This window comes from Carassius auratus, chromosome 9 (assembly GCF_003368295.1).
Source record: "Carassius auratus strain Wakin chromosome 9, ASM336829v1, whole genome shotgun sequence".
Classification (NCBI taxonomy): domain Eukaryota; kingdom Metazoa; phylum Chordata; class Actinopteri; order Cypriniformes; family Cyprinidae; genus Carassius; species Carassius auratus.
Window position 1 is genome coordinate 31,984,388 of NC_039251.1, and position 15,263 is coordinate 31,999,650.

At 35.2% G+C, this 15,263-nt stretch overlaps 3 protein-coding genes across 11 annotated transcripts in view; 2 read left to right on the top strand and 1 right to left on the bottom strand.

Annotated features, from left to right (window-relative positions):
- The window catches only part of LOC113109051 (uncharacterized protein DDB_G0290685-like), a 67,221-nt gene extending 65,988 nt beyond the window's left edge, over positions 1 to 1,233 (bottom strand). For 3 of the 9 annotated variants that reach the window (XM_026272577.1, XM_026272575.1, XM_026272573.1), the window contains exons 1-2: positions 906 to 1,222; positions 1 to 165 (exon numbers count right to left, since the gene is read on the bottom strand). The exon at positions 1 to 165 is cut by the window's left edge and continues 126 nt beyond it. In XM_026272577.1, the coding sequence (XP_026128362.1) occupies positions 1 to 165; positions 906 to 957 (217 nt within the window). In that variant the 5' untranslated portion in view covers positions 958 to 1,222. Of the gene's footprint in view, positions 166 to 905 lie in introns of all 9 variants that reach the window. The other 6 variants (XM_026272579.1, XM_026272576.1, XM_026272574.1 and 3 more) reach the window with 4 other exon arrangements.
- A 7,317-nt stretch (positions 1,234 to 8,550) lies between these two features.
- LOC113109059 (hepatocyte cell adhesion molecule-like) lies at positions 8,551 to 11,738 on the top strand. The gene is made up of 5 exons (XM_026272590.1): positions 8,551 to 8,669; positions 9,153 to 9,440; positions 9,841 to 10,089; positions 10,783 to 10,932; positions 11,153 to 11,738. Exons 1-5 carry the CDS (start codon positions 8,615 to 8,617, stop codon positions 11,239 to 11,241), a joined length of 831 nt encoding a protein of 276 aa, XP_026128375.1. The 5' UTR covers positions 8,551 to 8,614; the 3' UTR covers positions 11,242 to 11,738.
- A 380-nt stretch (positions 11,739 to 12,118) lies between these two features.
- Positions 12,119 to 14,902, top strand: LOC113109055 (T-cell surface antigen CD2). Its single transcript, XM_026272586.1, has 6 exons — positions 12,119 to 12,435; positions 12,864 to 13,151; positions 13,294 to 13,542; positions 13,653 to 13,727; positions 14,002 to 14,145; positions 14,321 to 14,902. The coding sequence occupies exons 1-6, from the start codon at positions 12,378 to 12,380 to the stop codon at positions 14,476 to 14,478; spliced, it is 972 nt and encodes a 323-aa protein (XP_026128371.1). The 5' UTR covers positions 12,119 to 12,377; the 3' UTR covers positions 14,479 to 14,902.
- The last annotated feature ends 361 nt before the right edge of the window (positions 14,903 to 15,263 follow it).

A 15,263-nucleotide genomic window follows, 5' to 3' on the forward strand; every position in this document is an offset into this window, starting at 1 on the left:
CTACACGGTCTTTAAATGAGCCATATGTGTCCATCTGCTTCCCGTCATACTCCAGAACCTTGTTTCCATTATGTGTCCACATTATTTCTTCAGGTTTTCCATGGATGACTGGATTTAGTGTGATCTTGTTTCCACTTTCGCCATATTCATCACAGAAAACTAAATCTAAAGAAGATGAAAAAAATCCCATTAGTGAAACATCTTACACCCTGTGGGGGAATCTCAGAAAAACATATCCGGGACATTTTTCACTAAAGATAAATACAAAACTTTATATTATGATGAAAGATTATTAAGCGTGTTTAATAATCTATAGCGACATACACTTGGACACAGTAATGTTTTACTACTGAGTGACAATGATTGTCATTAATGTAATAAAAGCAATCTATACTGCATAACAATAAAAATATTGTAATACAATGTTTGTTAATGGTAAAATTAAATTGAATAATAACCAGGCAGGAACACACACACACAACCGTTTTTGGCTCACAACAAACATTTTTAAGACATCATTATAACATTATCAGTGGCTTTATGCTTTATTTATCTGTACAAAAGATCAAAGAACAATTTCTGAGTAAGGTTCAGTGTAAGTCCCTGATTTAAAGAGAGCAGAGTTTACAGGCTATTACTCGTTTATATTTTAATCTTGTCATTCTGGCTTCAACTATGCCTTAATGTTACTCTATTGTCTAAAACAATTCGAAACCAACTCCGGAATTCTTTAACTAGGCCTACGACTCAGTAAATAAATATTTCCGTGAATGCCTTCGTTTCGACAAACCAAACACTTGCACCTGGCGGGTCTAAAATAGTATTTCCTTGTATTATAAGTTACTTCGTTTAAAAAGTTACTACATGTTACGAGTTACTAAATGTTTAAAAGATTTCGGACTTACCTTGATACAAACAGAAACATGTAAAATAAACCAAAAACTTAACATCTGCCATCTTCACTCGATAGTGTTTCTTCTGTGCGGGAAGAGCTACTTAATGGCGATTTGAAAGTTAAAACACATTTGCTACATGAATCTCGACAGTCGAGGCTAAATAGGACGATAAAAAAACAGGCCGATTAAACATTTAAAAGTTGCCACAGTGTTCTGAAGCAGTGAAAAAAGAAAGTAAAAATCCCCGACGAAAGGTCTCGAGCAACCTTTGAAGTGGGCGGAGCCAGAAGGTGAACGCACCTTTATGAGTGCATCGATCAGTAACCAAACAGGCTCCTGTTCCTGCTGTGTTTTCATACTGCTTCCATGGCGATATTCACACTAAAAGCGACTAGGAAAGGACACACACACACACACACACACACAAATGCTTTATTAGTAAATTAAATAACACATTTGTCAGATTGAGAATCTGCTGTTTGTTGTCCGTGATTTGAAGATATCTTCGTTTTTAAATATAAAGTAGGCTATTATAAAATATTTTGAAATGTAAAAAAAAAAAAAAGCAATACATGTTTTATTTATTTATTTATTCGTGGACTTTCTTTTGGGGCATTCAGCTGGTCCTTATTGCATAATATATTTGCATTTTGCCTTTCTGTCTCTATCTTCACATTTCCTACAGATGGCAGCGTTGCATCGAAAGAATGACAGCATCTCATGTTCAGCTGCACTGGTCTAATATTGGTTTCCTATTTTAATACACTTTAAAATATCATTTATTTCTGTGCCGCAGCGCTGAATTTTCAGCATCATTACTGTCACATGCTCCTTCAGAAATCATTCTAATATGATTATTTATTATCAGAGTTGAAACTGTTGTGCTGCTTCATATTGTTTTTTGGAACCTATGATACTTTTTTCTTTGATTCTTTGATGAATACAATGTTAAAAAGAACAGCATTTATTTTTTAAATATAAATATTTTCGAACAGTGCAATTTTTTACTATGACTTTTAAAGTTAACACGTCCCTCCTGAATAAAAGTATTAATTTAAAAAGAATGTATCAGCTTTTGAATAGAAGCTTATATTGTAACATTATTATTATTATTATTATTATTAATAAATGCTGTTCTTTTTAAAGTTTAATTAATCAGAAAATCCTAAAGAAAATATTACAGGTCCCAAAGAAAATGTGAAGCAACACAACAGTCTCCAACTGTGATTATAAATCTGCATATCAGAATGATTTCTGAAGGATCATGTGACACTAAAGACTGGAGTAATGATACTGAAAATCAAACTTTGATCACAGGAATAAATTATATTTTAAAGTATATTACAGTTTTTTTCAACTGCTTACACACAAAATTATTACTTGTCACACAATTTCTAAAACCTGACACTCAAACACCAGAACCACATGCTAAATCTGCAAAACCATACAAAAATGTTTGGCCTTTTACTATGGAGTGAGTTTTGGTTCTTTATTACATGCGAGAAAATAAAAGATCTGAGAGAAAAAAAAAGTTTGAGAGAAAAAGTTTTCATGCCAATAGCAAAAAATAATTATATTTGAGACTAAAAAAAGTTTTGAGAGAAAGTATTTTCTCATAGAACATAAAAAATATACATTTGAAATTTTTTTAAATTATTTCTGAGAAAAAAAATCTCTCTCAAAATACTTTGAAAAAAAAAAAAACTCTCAAATATATATTTTTTGCTATCAGTGTGAAAATATTTTCTCTAAAAAAAAAAAGTGTTTCTCTCGAAACGCTTTTCTTTGCTCTTGATGCAATTTCTTGCTCTCCTGTCAGGATTTTGCTTTCACTGTGAGAATTGTGTCATGGGCGGGGCCACGTTCCTATTGGCCAGTCGGGTGAGCATCGTCTTGTCTTGGGAGTCGAACTGAATCATTACACCATTGTTCGGTTCACCTGTATAGATGCCGCCTCTGCCTTATGGCTAGTTAAGTTGAGCAGTGAGCACGGACACTCCAATGTTTGGGTAAGATGATGACACACAGCTGGCTGAGCAAGTTCAGTATCACTGAAGAATAAACATTAAAAAATAGCACTAATATTCATGAATGAATGTGTATTATATTATTTGCTTGCTAATTGCTAGTAAGGCTAACCAGCCATCATGCTAGGTAAACTTGCAAACTCACCTGGTTTATACTATGTTTAAATCAAATGCCAAATTAATGTTTTGATTTAGATAGTTTAATGCCTTTATTTATTTCACAAAATAAAATGTATTTCTGTATTTTAGATCAAAGAGCCTTGATGAGCAGAATAAACGTCTTTTAAAAAAATATAAAAAATCTTACTGATCCCAAACTTTTGACCGGCAGTGTTTGTATAAAAACACACACACACATATACAGTACAGACCAAAAGTTTGGAAACAATACTATTTTTTATGTTTTTGAAAGAAGTTTCTTCTGCTCATCAAGCCTGCATTTATTTGATCAAAAATACAGAAAAAAACAGTAATGTTGTGATATATTATTACAACTTTAAATAATAGTTTTCTATTTGAATATACTGTTACGTGTTAGAACGTAATTGGGGTGTCAAAAGTGTTAACCTGGGAGTGGTGTGTATTTTCTTGTCTCTCTCTCTTTCGCTCCCTGCTCATTAGAGCAACAGGTGCAGCTGCTAAGTGGGCGCAGCTGAAGCATGTCAACGTGTGGATGTAAGCAGTGAGGATTGTCTGCTTGTCGAGCTTGGATTACGGGTTCATCGCTTATGGATTGGCAGCAAAAACGTCATTAAAGAAGTTGGATGTGGTGCAAGCTCAAGCTTTAAGACTATGCTGTGGGGCTATGAAAACAACTCCTGTGGCTGCTCTTCAGGTTGAGATGGGGGAAATGCCGTTGCACATTAGACGTAAGCAGTTAATGATGCACTACTGGATAAATTTACAGGAGCATTCTGGGGATCGACATCCTACAACTAAGATACTTCTCCCATGTTGGGAGAGTGAAAGAGCTAAACGGGGATACTTTGCATGGAGATGTGAAGAAACAGCTGGAGACACCACATTAAATCAAGGTGGATATATCCCGACAGTGCCATTATCAGTGACCCCCACCCTGGTTGTTTCCTCCAGGGTCAGTAGATTTATATTTCCTGGAAAAAATGCAGGGACAAAAAGGATTTGGAAATATAGCAGTACTGGTGGAAGATAGAATACAAACACTATATCAAACATATGTTCAAATATACACAGATGGCTCCAAGGATCCTAATACAGGGAAAGCAGGTTTTGGTTTTAGTATTCCTACATTACATGTTGCTGGTAAGAGAAGGACTTCAGATCATCTATCAGTGTATACAGTTGAGATGTTGGCAATTGTAATAGCATTAGAGAAGGTAGAAGAATTACAAATTAAAAAAGTTATTGTATGTACTGATTCATGCTCTGCATTAATGTCACTGCAGTCATTTACATCTAACAGCAGACAAGATATAGTAAATGAGATCTATGAAATATTGTACAGCATTAAAAATATGAACATTCAGGTAACATTTATGTGGATTCCGGCACACAGAGGGATTAAAGGAAATGAAGATGTGGATACATTAGCAAAACAGGCGCTTATGCAGGAGGAGGTCTTGTACGTTCCACTCAGTAAGTCTGAAGCAAAAGGAATAATTAAACGAAACATCATTAAGGAGTGGCAGAACCGTTGGGATACAGGAAACACAGGGCGACATCTCTATATATTACAGAAAAATGTGGGTACAGGAAGGATAGCCAGAAGAAACAATAAAGAGGAGAACATTTTGACAAGGCTAAGAGTAGGACATACTAGGCTTAATAAAACTTTGCACTTAATAAGCACCCTTCAGGATTGTGTGAACACTGCCAAATAGAGGAGTCAGTCGAGCATGTAATTCTTCACTGTCAAAAATTCTATCGAGAGCGGGAAGTATTAAGGGAGGAACGTAGAAAGTTTGATCAGGAAGAATTAACTTTAAAAAATGTGTTTCATATTGAAGTAGGGAAGTTATTCTGTTATTTGAGAGAAACTGGATTGACAAATAGAATTTAGGGGCAAGAAATATTTTATTATTTTTATTAGTACTATTATTAGATGTATTTATTTTTTACTCAAGGGAAGGAAAACTCTGGCCCACACTCCAACTTAGTAGGTGGCGGTAATGCACCATAATGCTGGTTGCCACCCGCCATTAAACGAAACAAAGAAGAAGATGCTTGTCGAGCTCACCCTCCTGCTTCCTTGGTGTAGATCGTGTGTGGACGACTGCTGCTTAAAAGAACGGTGTTGTGTTAACCCTGAGAGAGCTGTGCTGTGTCCCAGTTCATGTAAAACTCCTGGTGAGGAGTTAGAACTGGTAGTGGTATTAGGCCGGTAATTGTATTGGCAAACGAACCATTATTTGTTTAAAATAACCTGTGAGAGAGGTTTTTAGGCCTTTTTTTATTTCCTTTATAGTTTTCTCCTGTTTAATGGTCAGGAAGGGAGGTAAGGATTTGTATTTTATTTATTGTTTAATTCCAGGGAAGAGGACTTAAAACTTGGTTAGAAAACTCCCTTTTGTTTAGGCCATTTGAAGCCCTCTCAGCTTAAGTTATTCCTCAAGTCTCATCCCAATGTAAACAAATAAATACCACTTTTCTTGACTTCTGGGTTGTGTGCCGGTGTGTTTGTGGAAGCAGGAGATTGAACTCTGGGCGGCACCCCTTTACTTTGGTGTCGCTCTCGATGTGCGTGCATGTGGCACGTAACAATACTTAGTCTTTTTCTGATTGCTTAAGCACATTTTTTTGTAACTATTGGTTATTTTTGCAAAACTCTACATACAAATAAGAGAACCTTTCACCCATTTATCAAAACATTGTAGTTCTCTTGCACAAGCGAACACCGCTAGATTAACTCTTCACACCTTCGTAAAAATTGTTTTCGTATCAAACAGTAAACACAAGTCATCATCTACTAAGCACACAATGTGCCAACTACACACTGATGGTATGAATACAAACCACATCTGGCTTTTGCTTTCTCTGTGTACAGATGTCAATTTGAGGACATACTTTTGTCATAGTGTCATGTAAACATACAAGGATCCAAACTTCAAGTATTGGTGTTTATTCACACTCATCAAAACCAAGACGAAGTCAGAACACAAAAATAGTAATTTCAGCCTACATGTCGTCTTTCTGGGTCCGGCCACAATTTTTGTCCACATCGCATGTGATATCCTCCAGTCCAAGGCACCGGGGAAAATATCTCCTTGAATGCCGTATCCAGGCCTGACATGATGCCTGGACAATATCTCCACATGCCTCCTCCAATGCCTGTAAAAGGGCTACCTGTTGATGAGGATGACGGTCGTACACTTTCCAGCGCCAGGCAGAGAAGAACTCCTCGATTGGATTTAAGAATGGAGAGTATGGAGGGAGGTTGAGTGAGTGCCATGAAGGATGGGTGGTCTGTAAACCAGTTGCGGACCAAAGCATGGAAACTAACATTGTCCTATATGAGGATATATCGGGTATGCTCTGGTCTCTGAACAGTGAGCATGTCATGTAAGGTGTCCAGGAATGCAATAATGTGTGCAGTGTTGTATGGGCCTATGGTTGCATGATGGTGAACAACACCATTTTGGCTTATAGCTGCACACATGGTTATGTTACCACCACGTTGCCCTGGGACATTGATGATGGCACGGTGTCCAGTAATGTTCCTGCCACGTCTCCTGGTTTTACTGAGGTTAAAACCGGCATCATCTACAAAAAGTAGCTCATGTCCCATGGCATCTGCTTCTAGTTCCATCACTCTCTGGACAAGACAAAACAAATGCAACACACCAGGCCCATGCACAGCACTACAGTATGCACTTCCAAATTCAGAACCAATGACACTATAGCTTACCTGCACATAGTCATATCACAGCTGCTTTACACGTTCTGTGTTTCTCTCGAAAGGAACTCTGTAAATTTGCTTCATTCTTATTCAGTGGAGCGCAAAACTTACACGACTTACAGTGCACTGTGTATATTTGGAATGCGCTGCTGTATTTCGCGCAGTCTTATTGCATTATTGGCAATCACCATGTTCACTATATCGGTCTCTTGCTCTGGAGTGAACATTCTTCCTCTGCCCCCCAGCATCTGGACGTCTAGCAAGTAACAATTTCAGTATTTTTGCATGTATGGTACTGCTGTGTTTCTCATTAGAGTATGGCAGTGCTACAAAGTACTTACCGATTCTCATTTTGAAATGTCCTAATGATGCTTGCCACAGTGTAGCGGTTCAAATTAGGCTGAACCCGTTGGCCAGCTTCCCTCAGGGTCATCCCATGGTTGATGACATGGTCCACTATTGTAGCTCTGATGTCATTAGTTTTTCTATTTCTCTTACCCTTCCTCTTACCCTTCCTCTTTCCCCTCCTTGTCCTCTTCTTGCTCCTCCTTGTCTTCTTCCTCTAACCCTCTCGCTTCTTCACCTCCACGTCCTCTTCCTCCAACTTCTTCACCTCCACGTCCTCACCCTCGGCCTCCTCTGATTCTTGCTCGGAGTGTGTTGGTAATTGAGTGTAAGCAGTGAGTTGTGTTTAAAGTTCTGCAAAAAGAGTGTTGTGCAGTGAATTGTGCCTACAGTTTTGCAAAGTGTGTGTGTTACAAAATTGCAAACTAAGTGCAAAGCAGTGTTTGTGCTTTTAGTTTTGCAAACTCAGTGAGTGGTTTTGCTATACATATTAATAGTTTTAGAAATTGTGCTACAAGACTCACGATTAGCGCTTAAGCATTCAGAAAAACTAATATATTTTCTTTACTATCACTTATTATCAATTTAACACATCCTTGCTGAATAAAAGTATTGATTTTATTTAAAAAGAAGAAAGAAAAAAAAATTACTAACCCCAAATTATATATTGTATATTGTTATCACAAAATATTAATATTTTAAAAACATAGCTTATTTTTTAAATATACATATATATATATATTTTTACTTTTTATTCATCAAAGTATCCTAAAAAAGTATCACATGTTCTGAAAAAAATATTAAGCAGCAGAACTGTTTCCAACTTTGATAATGAATCATCATATTAGAATGATTTCTAAAGGATCATGTGATAATGATCCTAAAAATTCAGCTTTGCATCACAGAAATAAATAATACTTTAAAGTATATTAAAATTTAAAAACAATTATTTTAAATTGTAATAATATATCACAATATTACATTTTTTCTGTATTTTTGATCAAATAAATGCAGGCTTGATGAGCAGAAGAAACTTCTTTCAAAAACATTAAAAATAGTAATGTTTCCAAACTTTTATATATATATATATATATACATACAATACAGTACAGACCAAAAGTTTGGAATGTATGTATATGATTTAATTCTATAATCACCTCTGAATATGTTACCTTAAACATATGCATAAAACCAGAGGGAAATGATAGGTGAATAAAAATGGTGTACAAGCCCCTTATCCTTGTTGTAAGCCTAAATTTGACATTAACTGTAAACCTCTCAAATATTTCAGATTTTATTGGTTGGATGAAATGTTGTTCCAGGACCAACACGGATGTTAATTCAGGAACATGTTTTACTTGGTGAAATCATGTTCTCTCACCCCCACACACTCACAGAGATGCACATACAGGAACTTACACAGCTTCGAGCTTGTCATCTTAAAACAGAGCAACTCAGAGACCTGAGTGAAAATGCTGCTAAACTTGACATCAGTTCTCTTCATTTTAATCTTCATGTTCCCCCCTGGTAAGTTATTGTTAAGTTTTATAGCCTAAATGTCTTCTGCAATGCATTGTCTGATTACAGGCACATTTTCCTCTTAGTGAGTTATAAGTAAAGCCTGCATTAAAATTTGTGTGCATGGTTTTTGCCTTTAGATCGAATTTAAGTTTAATTTATCATTCTTCAACATTGTGGAACAGAAGCATAAACTTATTTTCTGCATTTTAGATACAGATTGTTGTAAAACAATTTAGTTTTCTTGCAAGTAACTTATTCACATTTAATATAATTTCATATTCCATATGAATAATTTAGTTATATGTTTCTCATGTCGGATTGATATGTAAAACAGTTTAAAGATTTCACAGTATATTTACTTTTTTCCACGAATGTGATAAATCTCATGTCAGTAATATTTACAGGTCAAGGGTGTTGTGTGCTTGAAATGTAACACACAGGAACATTTTTGAACTGTTTTACTGATACTTTGGGTCCACTTTTCTTTAGGTAAATTTGTCTCTTCATGTATCTACAAAGCAGCAGGTGATAAAGTTGTGATTTCATTTGATGATGCAAAATCACAAGAGGACAATGACCTGAGATGGACTCATAATAAACAGAAAGTTTATATAAGAAAAGGCTCACAAATTAAGCTCAACAAGCTCAACGTTAGTGAAGATGGCTCTCTGATACTGGAGAACATACAGAAAGATCAATCTGGAGAGTACAAGGGCGTCATATATGATGCAGATGGAAAGTTAATAACAGAAACCGTGCAAGAGCTCTGTGTTCTGGGTATGTACTGTAGACCCATACGGAAGGAAAATATATTTACCAATATATTTCTTAAAATATATTGGAATATATTATTTTCCCTTTTTATTTTCTTATATATTATATATTTGAATACATTTAACAATATATTAATGATACATATATAATATATTGCAAAATATACAAATGATTGCCACTTTCAATATATTGCAATATATTGGAAAAAAAATAAACATATATAAGAATAAATGCCTAATATATTACATGATATTTTCCAATATACTGCAATATATTTTTGTTTCATAAGGGGAGCTTGTGTCCTGTTACTATTCAAACAAATATCATTTATCTCCTCTTTATTTGTTCTGTAAGACCAAGTGTGTTCCTGTAATAAGACTTGCTGTTGTTGTGTGCGTTTCAGAGCCAGTGGCTGAACCTATAGTTTTGGTTGAATGTGTGGAAAACGGAGTAAATCTGAATTGTACTGCAGTGAACGTCACTGAGGTGGTTGTGTCCTGGATGAAAAATGGCAAGAAGGCAAACATGACACATGCTGTTTTACACATCAGTTCGTCTGAGCTCAAACCTGGAGATACTTTCTCATGCACACTCAGAAACCAGATAAGCAAGAAGTCAGCAAAAAACGTTGAGCCAGAGTGCTCTGAAACAGGTCCAGTATATCAAAATCACTTGACACACATATTGCATGACAATACTGGTTTCGGTGAAACTCATTTTGAAAGGTTCAGGTTTAAAGGTCTACTTGCATCAAATGCCAATAGACACGTAGTGAACATCAACAGTGGAAATGAAAATACGAATGGTTTTTGTCTATTTCCCTCACAAAGTTCCTTATGACCATGTTTCACCACAAAACAGCCACCGATAAAAAATCCATCATCAAGTTCCCTTTATTAACCTTAAACCTTTTTCAAATTAAATCAGATACACATATTACAGATAATTCCATCATTATTGTTAAAATATTATTGTGACCACATACTGTATTACACAGTGTTTTCAATATTTTTGAATAATGATGCTAAACCATAAAACTGACTGTAGTCCCATCAGATATCCAGCATCACTGTGTTTAACATCTCTAAAATTACATATTAGTCTCATTCCTCACACAATAATATACCTTCAACTTAGACGAACAGATGGTCAGGTGTTTTAGGTGTTTATGTTGTGATAACGAGTGGCTCAATCTAAATTATCTTTTATGTTATAGACAGAAATTAATTCATCATTCGTTTTTTTTTTTTTTTTTTTTTTTTTTGCATAATTTGGCATTTCATTAAATTATTGAATGCCGGTCATGATATTGTTGATAATTCACTTTATTTGTATCCTTTCTTAGATAAGTCTGAGAAGAAATATCTCTTTGGCTTGGATTTATGGTGGACGCTGGTGATCCTGACAGGGGGAGGAGGTTTCCTCCTCATCCTCTTCATCATCTGCCTCGTCTGTGTCTCCTGCTGCTGCAGACCAAACAAGAGGAAAGCAAAACGTACAGTAAACTATTTCCAAATACATTTGTCAAATGCTGATTTTTCATACACTCTTGGAAAACATCCACTTTTGTGTGTGACTGAGATAATCATGTGGATGTGTTTCTCAATGACACATTAAAATAGAGGAAGCACAACTGCAACTATAGTGCCTGAATATTGTCGAATTGTTCATTTACAACAACCAATTACATTCCACTGTTTCTCTCTTTTGTTCAGGGGAAGAACAGCATCAGCTTGTCCCTTTAATGCCATATTACTTAAATCAGCCCGATGACCAGCAAAAGCCAGTAACCTCTTTTGGCTAGTTATAAATAGGTTAAACTAGCCCTAACTTCAACAGAAAACTTTCTGCATTTTAACAGTTTTTAAAAATAGTTTTTTTCATTGGATTTTCATCTGGCGCTCCTTATGGACATGGAATTATTTGCCCTGCATTAACATTAACCCTGCTGGATTTTTCTATGCTTCACACTGACCTGTACATTTGATCTGCTGTCTGTTATTAATAAGTACTAGTGGTGACATACAGAGTGGCTTAAACTAAACATAAGCATTGCATGATTTCTTAGCTTTTGCCTCTCTTCACATCTCCTCCAGATAGCAGCATTGCACTGAGAAAGTAATAGCACTTCATCTTCCACTGAACTAGTACTGGAAACCTAATTGTGGGTGATAAAATTAATTTAAGGCTATTAACCTTGTCAGAAAATGCAGTGAAAATACTTTTCTTTTTCTATAAAAAGATTGTGCAATGATATCTGTTATGTTATCTGTTGCTAAATAAATAAATGGACTGGCCTTGATTTGTGTTACCAATTTGTATTCATATGTAAAATATGGCTATCTTTGGTCAATCCGATCCATCCTCTAGGGCTGGAGTCAGTCCCAACATCTCAGGACCGAGGCGAGAGGACACTCTAAACATGTGGTCACTCCTTACCATCCATCTGACTTCTTCAGTTAATCATCAGCATATGTTAATGTTTCTAAACTATTCATATCGAGATTTAGGAGTAACAAAGAAAATACATAATAAAATATGTAAATTAAAACACATAAAGCTTTACACATTAAAACAGACATACAGCGCCGTTGTGTGAATATGTCAAGGAACTTTCTCGACTCGTCCTCTTCTCTCTCCCATTTAGCGTCCTGACTCTCTACACTGTCCTATCAAATTAAACGCAAAAACGCATCAAATTAAATCTTAAAAACAATTTTAAGTTTTTAACTAATATGAAAAATGTGGCAATCTTTATAATAATCTAATTAATTGTTATTAAAAATTAATTGGTATAAATGTAATCTACCCAAAACTTTGAACAGTACTGAATTACTGACACTCACCCCCACACACTCAGAGAAGCAACGAACAGGAAACTGTGCCACTGTGAGCTTGACATCTTAAAACAGAACAACTCACTCAGAAATCTGCCTGAAAATGATGCCAAATCTGATCATAACTCTCCTCATCAATTTAATCTTCATGTTCTCCACTGGTAGGTTGTTGTTCAATTATATTATAGGCCTATTATTATCTTTGTCTTTTCTTAAATTTCACTTGTCTGATCAGATTTTCTTGTCAAGTCAATTATCAGTAAACCACATAAGAAATATTTTGCATGGTTTTTGGTCCAATTCTACTTTGTCAGACATCCAAGATGTGTAATAGAAATGTTTATCTTTTTGTGTATTTTTATTTTTTTATTTTTATTTTTTTTGCTTGCAATCAAACTGCATTGCATTTCATACAGTTCTATGTGAATCATTTATTCACTCAGTCATATGTATCAATATGTAAGATTGAATGTCTTTTTTCCCCATGAATGTGTTAAATCAAATAATGGCAGCAGTATGAACACAGCAACACTTTCTCTCTGTATTACTGATACTTTTGCTTACAATTTTTATACCACTTTATTTTTAGGTAAATGTGTCTCTTCATGTATCTACAAAGCAGCAGGTGATAAAGTTGTGATTTCATTTAATGATGCAAAATTACAAAAGGACAATGAACTGAGATGGACACATGATAAACAGAAAGTTTATATAAGAAAAGGCTCACAAATTAAGGTCAACAAGTTGAACGTTAATGAAGATGGATCTCTGATACTGGAGAACGTACAGAAAGATCAATCTGGAGAGTACAAGGTTATCATCTATGATACAGATGGAAAGTTAATAAAGGAAACCGTGCAACAGCTCTGTGTTCTGGGTATGTACAGCTTGTGTCCTGTTACTATTCAAACATGCATTCTGGTCAAATCTCATTTCTCTCCTCTCCGTTTGCCCCAGAAAGTCATACAAGATCAAGTGTGTTTCTGCAATAAGACTTGCTGTTGTTGTGTGCGTTTCAGAGCCAGTGCCTGAACCTACAGTCATCTTTGAGTGTGTCGAAAAAGGAGTATATCTGAATTGTAGTGCAGTGAACAATGATGAGGTGGTTGTGTCCTGGATGAAAAATGGCATTAAGACTAATGCGACTCGTGCCATTTTACATGTCACTTCATCTGAGCTCAAACCTGGAGATACTTTCTCATGCACAGTCAGTAACCAGATAAGCAAGAAGTCAACAGAAGTAGTTAAGCCAGGTTGCTCTTTCACAGGTCCAGTATATCAAAATCACTTGATATACAGTATATATTCTTATGCATAACAACATTGGTGTCTATGCAAAACGTGGACTCTTAAAATATGTTTTATAACCCATTTAAAGATTTACACACAACAACTGCCAATGAAGACAAAACAAGAGAAATAAACAACCAGAGTGAAAATATAAATATAAAAGGTAATTGCTCATGTTTCCGACCATGGAGCTCCTTTTATTAACCTTTAGTGACATGTACAATAACAAAGATCTGCTGACTAATGTTTATTATCCATTTATATTAGATTGACCTTCACGCAAAAAGCAAAATCTTGTTTTTGAATCCCAGAATGTTGGAAACAATGTCAAGAATTTACTCATCTTTCATAAATGTATAAATGCTGGTCATGATATTGTTGATAATTCACTCTATTTGTTTGTTTGTATGTATGTTTGTTTTATTATCCTTCCTTAGGTGACTATGAGAATACATTTCTAGGCTTGGAACTGTGGCTGATGCTGGTGATCCTGATAGGAGGAGGAAGTTTCCTCATACTCTTCATCATCTGCCTCGTCTGTGTCTGCCGCTGGTACGGGCGAAACAAGAGGAAGGCAAAAGGTACGCTTACAGTGAACTACATTCAGAAACATATCGTCTTTGTATTCTGACTTAAAACATTAATTAAAAATGAATCATAATAATAATAAAAAAGAGATCCTGTCTAAATATTCTGAAATGTTAAAATATTTAAAACCAGTGATTTCTCATTCTCCTGTATCTGTCTGTTGGGCAGAGGAAGAAGAGTACCGGCTTACAGCTCTAATGCCAGATCACACAAATCCGCCTGATGAGCAGTACATGCAAACCACATCTCAGAGGTCTTCTAAAAGCCAGCGTCCTCTTCCACCCTTACCCAGTCCCCAAAGTCCTTCTTGTGTGGGACCCCCATAAGAGAACAACCTGGCCTTCCAGAGACATTGAGACCAAGACCAGGACCCATGCTGAATGGAACATTGTTTGTATATAGAATTTATTATAACCTACACTATTGGTCACAAAAGTTAGAGAAAAATTATGTAATAGTTAAAAAAAAAATAATAATAATAATAATATAATTTTGAGTCTCTGTTCAGCAACGCTAAAATAATAAATGTATCACAACAAAATATTAAGCAGCAAAACTGTATTCCACATTGATAATGATAAGAGCCATTGTAAATAACTGATCCCCAATACTGACTGATGAAAATGAACAGCAAATCATTATATCAGAGTGATTTCTGAAGGATCATGTGACACAATATTATTGTCTTTACTGTATTTTTGATGAGCATAAGATATTTGTTTCAAAAACATTAAAATAAAATCTATTATTGCATAATCTTGAATGGCAGTGTATGTATTATGTTTTACAACTTATAATAATTGTAAAGTCATCTTTAAGCCTGAAAGAAAGCCTTATATTTAAATGTTGGTTTGGTATTGTATGTTTGAGTTTGTATGAAGTTTTTACCTCCTATATTTTAATAATATAAAAAAAAAAATGTTTAGAACTTAAACTTAAGTTCAACGATTCCTTTGTAAATACTAATGATTCCACTGAATCTAGGTCACTTCCGTCGAGTATATGCTGTTCTACGTGACTTTTTGTCTCTGCAAGACCACCTTTGTACATGCAAGCACAACTGACTTGAACTTGCACTTTTCCTGTTTTAACTGATGTTACTAAATTGTGG

Bases quoted from the DNA above. Each gene is read 5' to 3' on its own strand.
- LOC113109055 (XM_026272586.1), top strand. From the start codon at position 12,378: ATGATGCCAAATCTGATCATAACTCTCCTCATCAATTTAATCTTCATG. The intron at 13,543-13,652 runs GTCCAGTATATC...ACCCATTTAAAG, and splicing joins GCCAGGTTGCTCTTTCACAG to ATTTACACACAACAACTGCC. The intron at 14,146-14,320 runs GTACGCTTACAG...TCTGTTGGGCAG, and splicing joins AAACAAGAGGAAGGCAAAAG to AGGAAGAAGAGTACCGGCTT.
- LOC113109059 (XM_026272590.1), top strand. From the start codon at position 8,615: ATGCTGCTAAACTTGACATCAGTTCTCTTCATTTTAATCTTCATGTTC. The intron at 9,441-9,840 runs GTATGTACTGTA...TGTGCGTTTCAG, and splicing joins GCAAGAGCTCTGTGTTCTGG to AGCCAGTGGCTGAACCTATA. The intron at 10,090-10,782 runs GTCCAGTATATC...ATCCTTTCTTAG, and splicing joins GCCAGAGTGCTCTGAAACAG to ATAAGTCTGAGAAGAAATAT.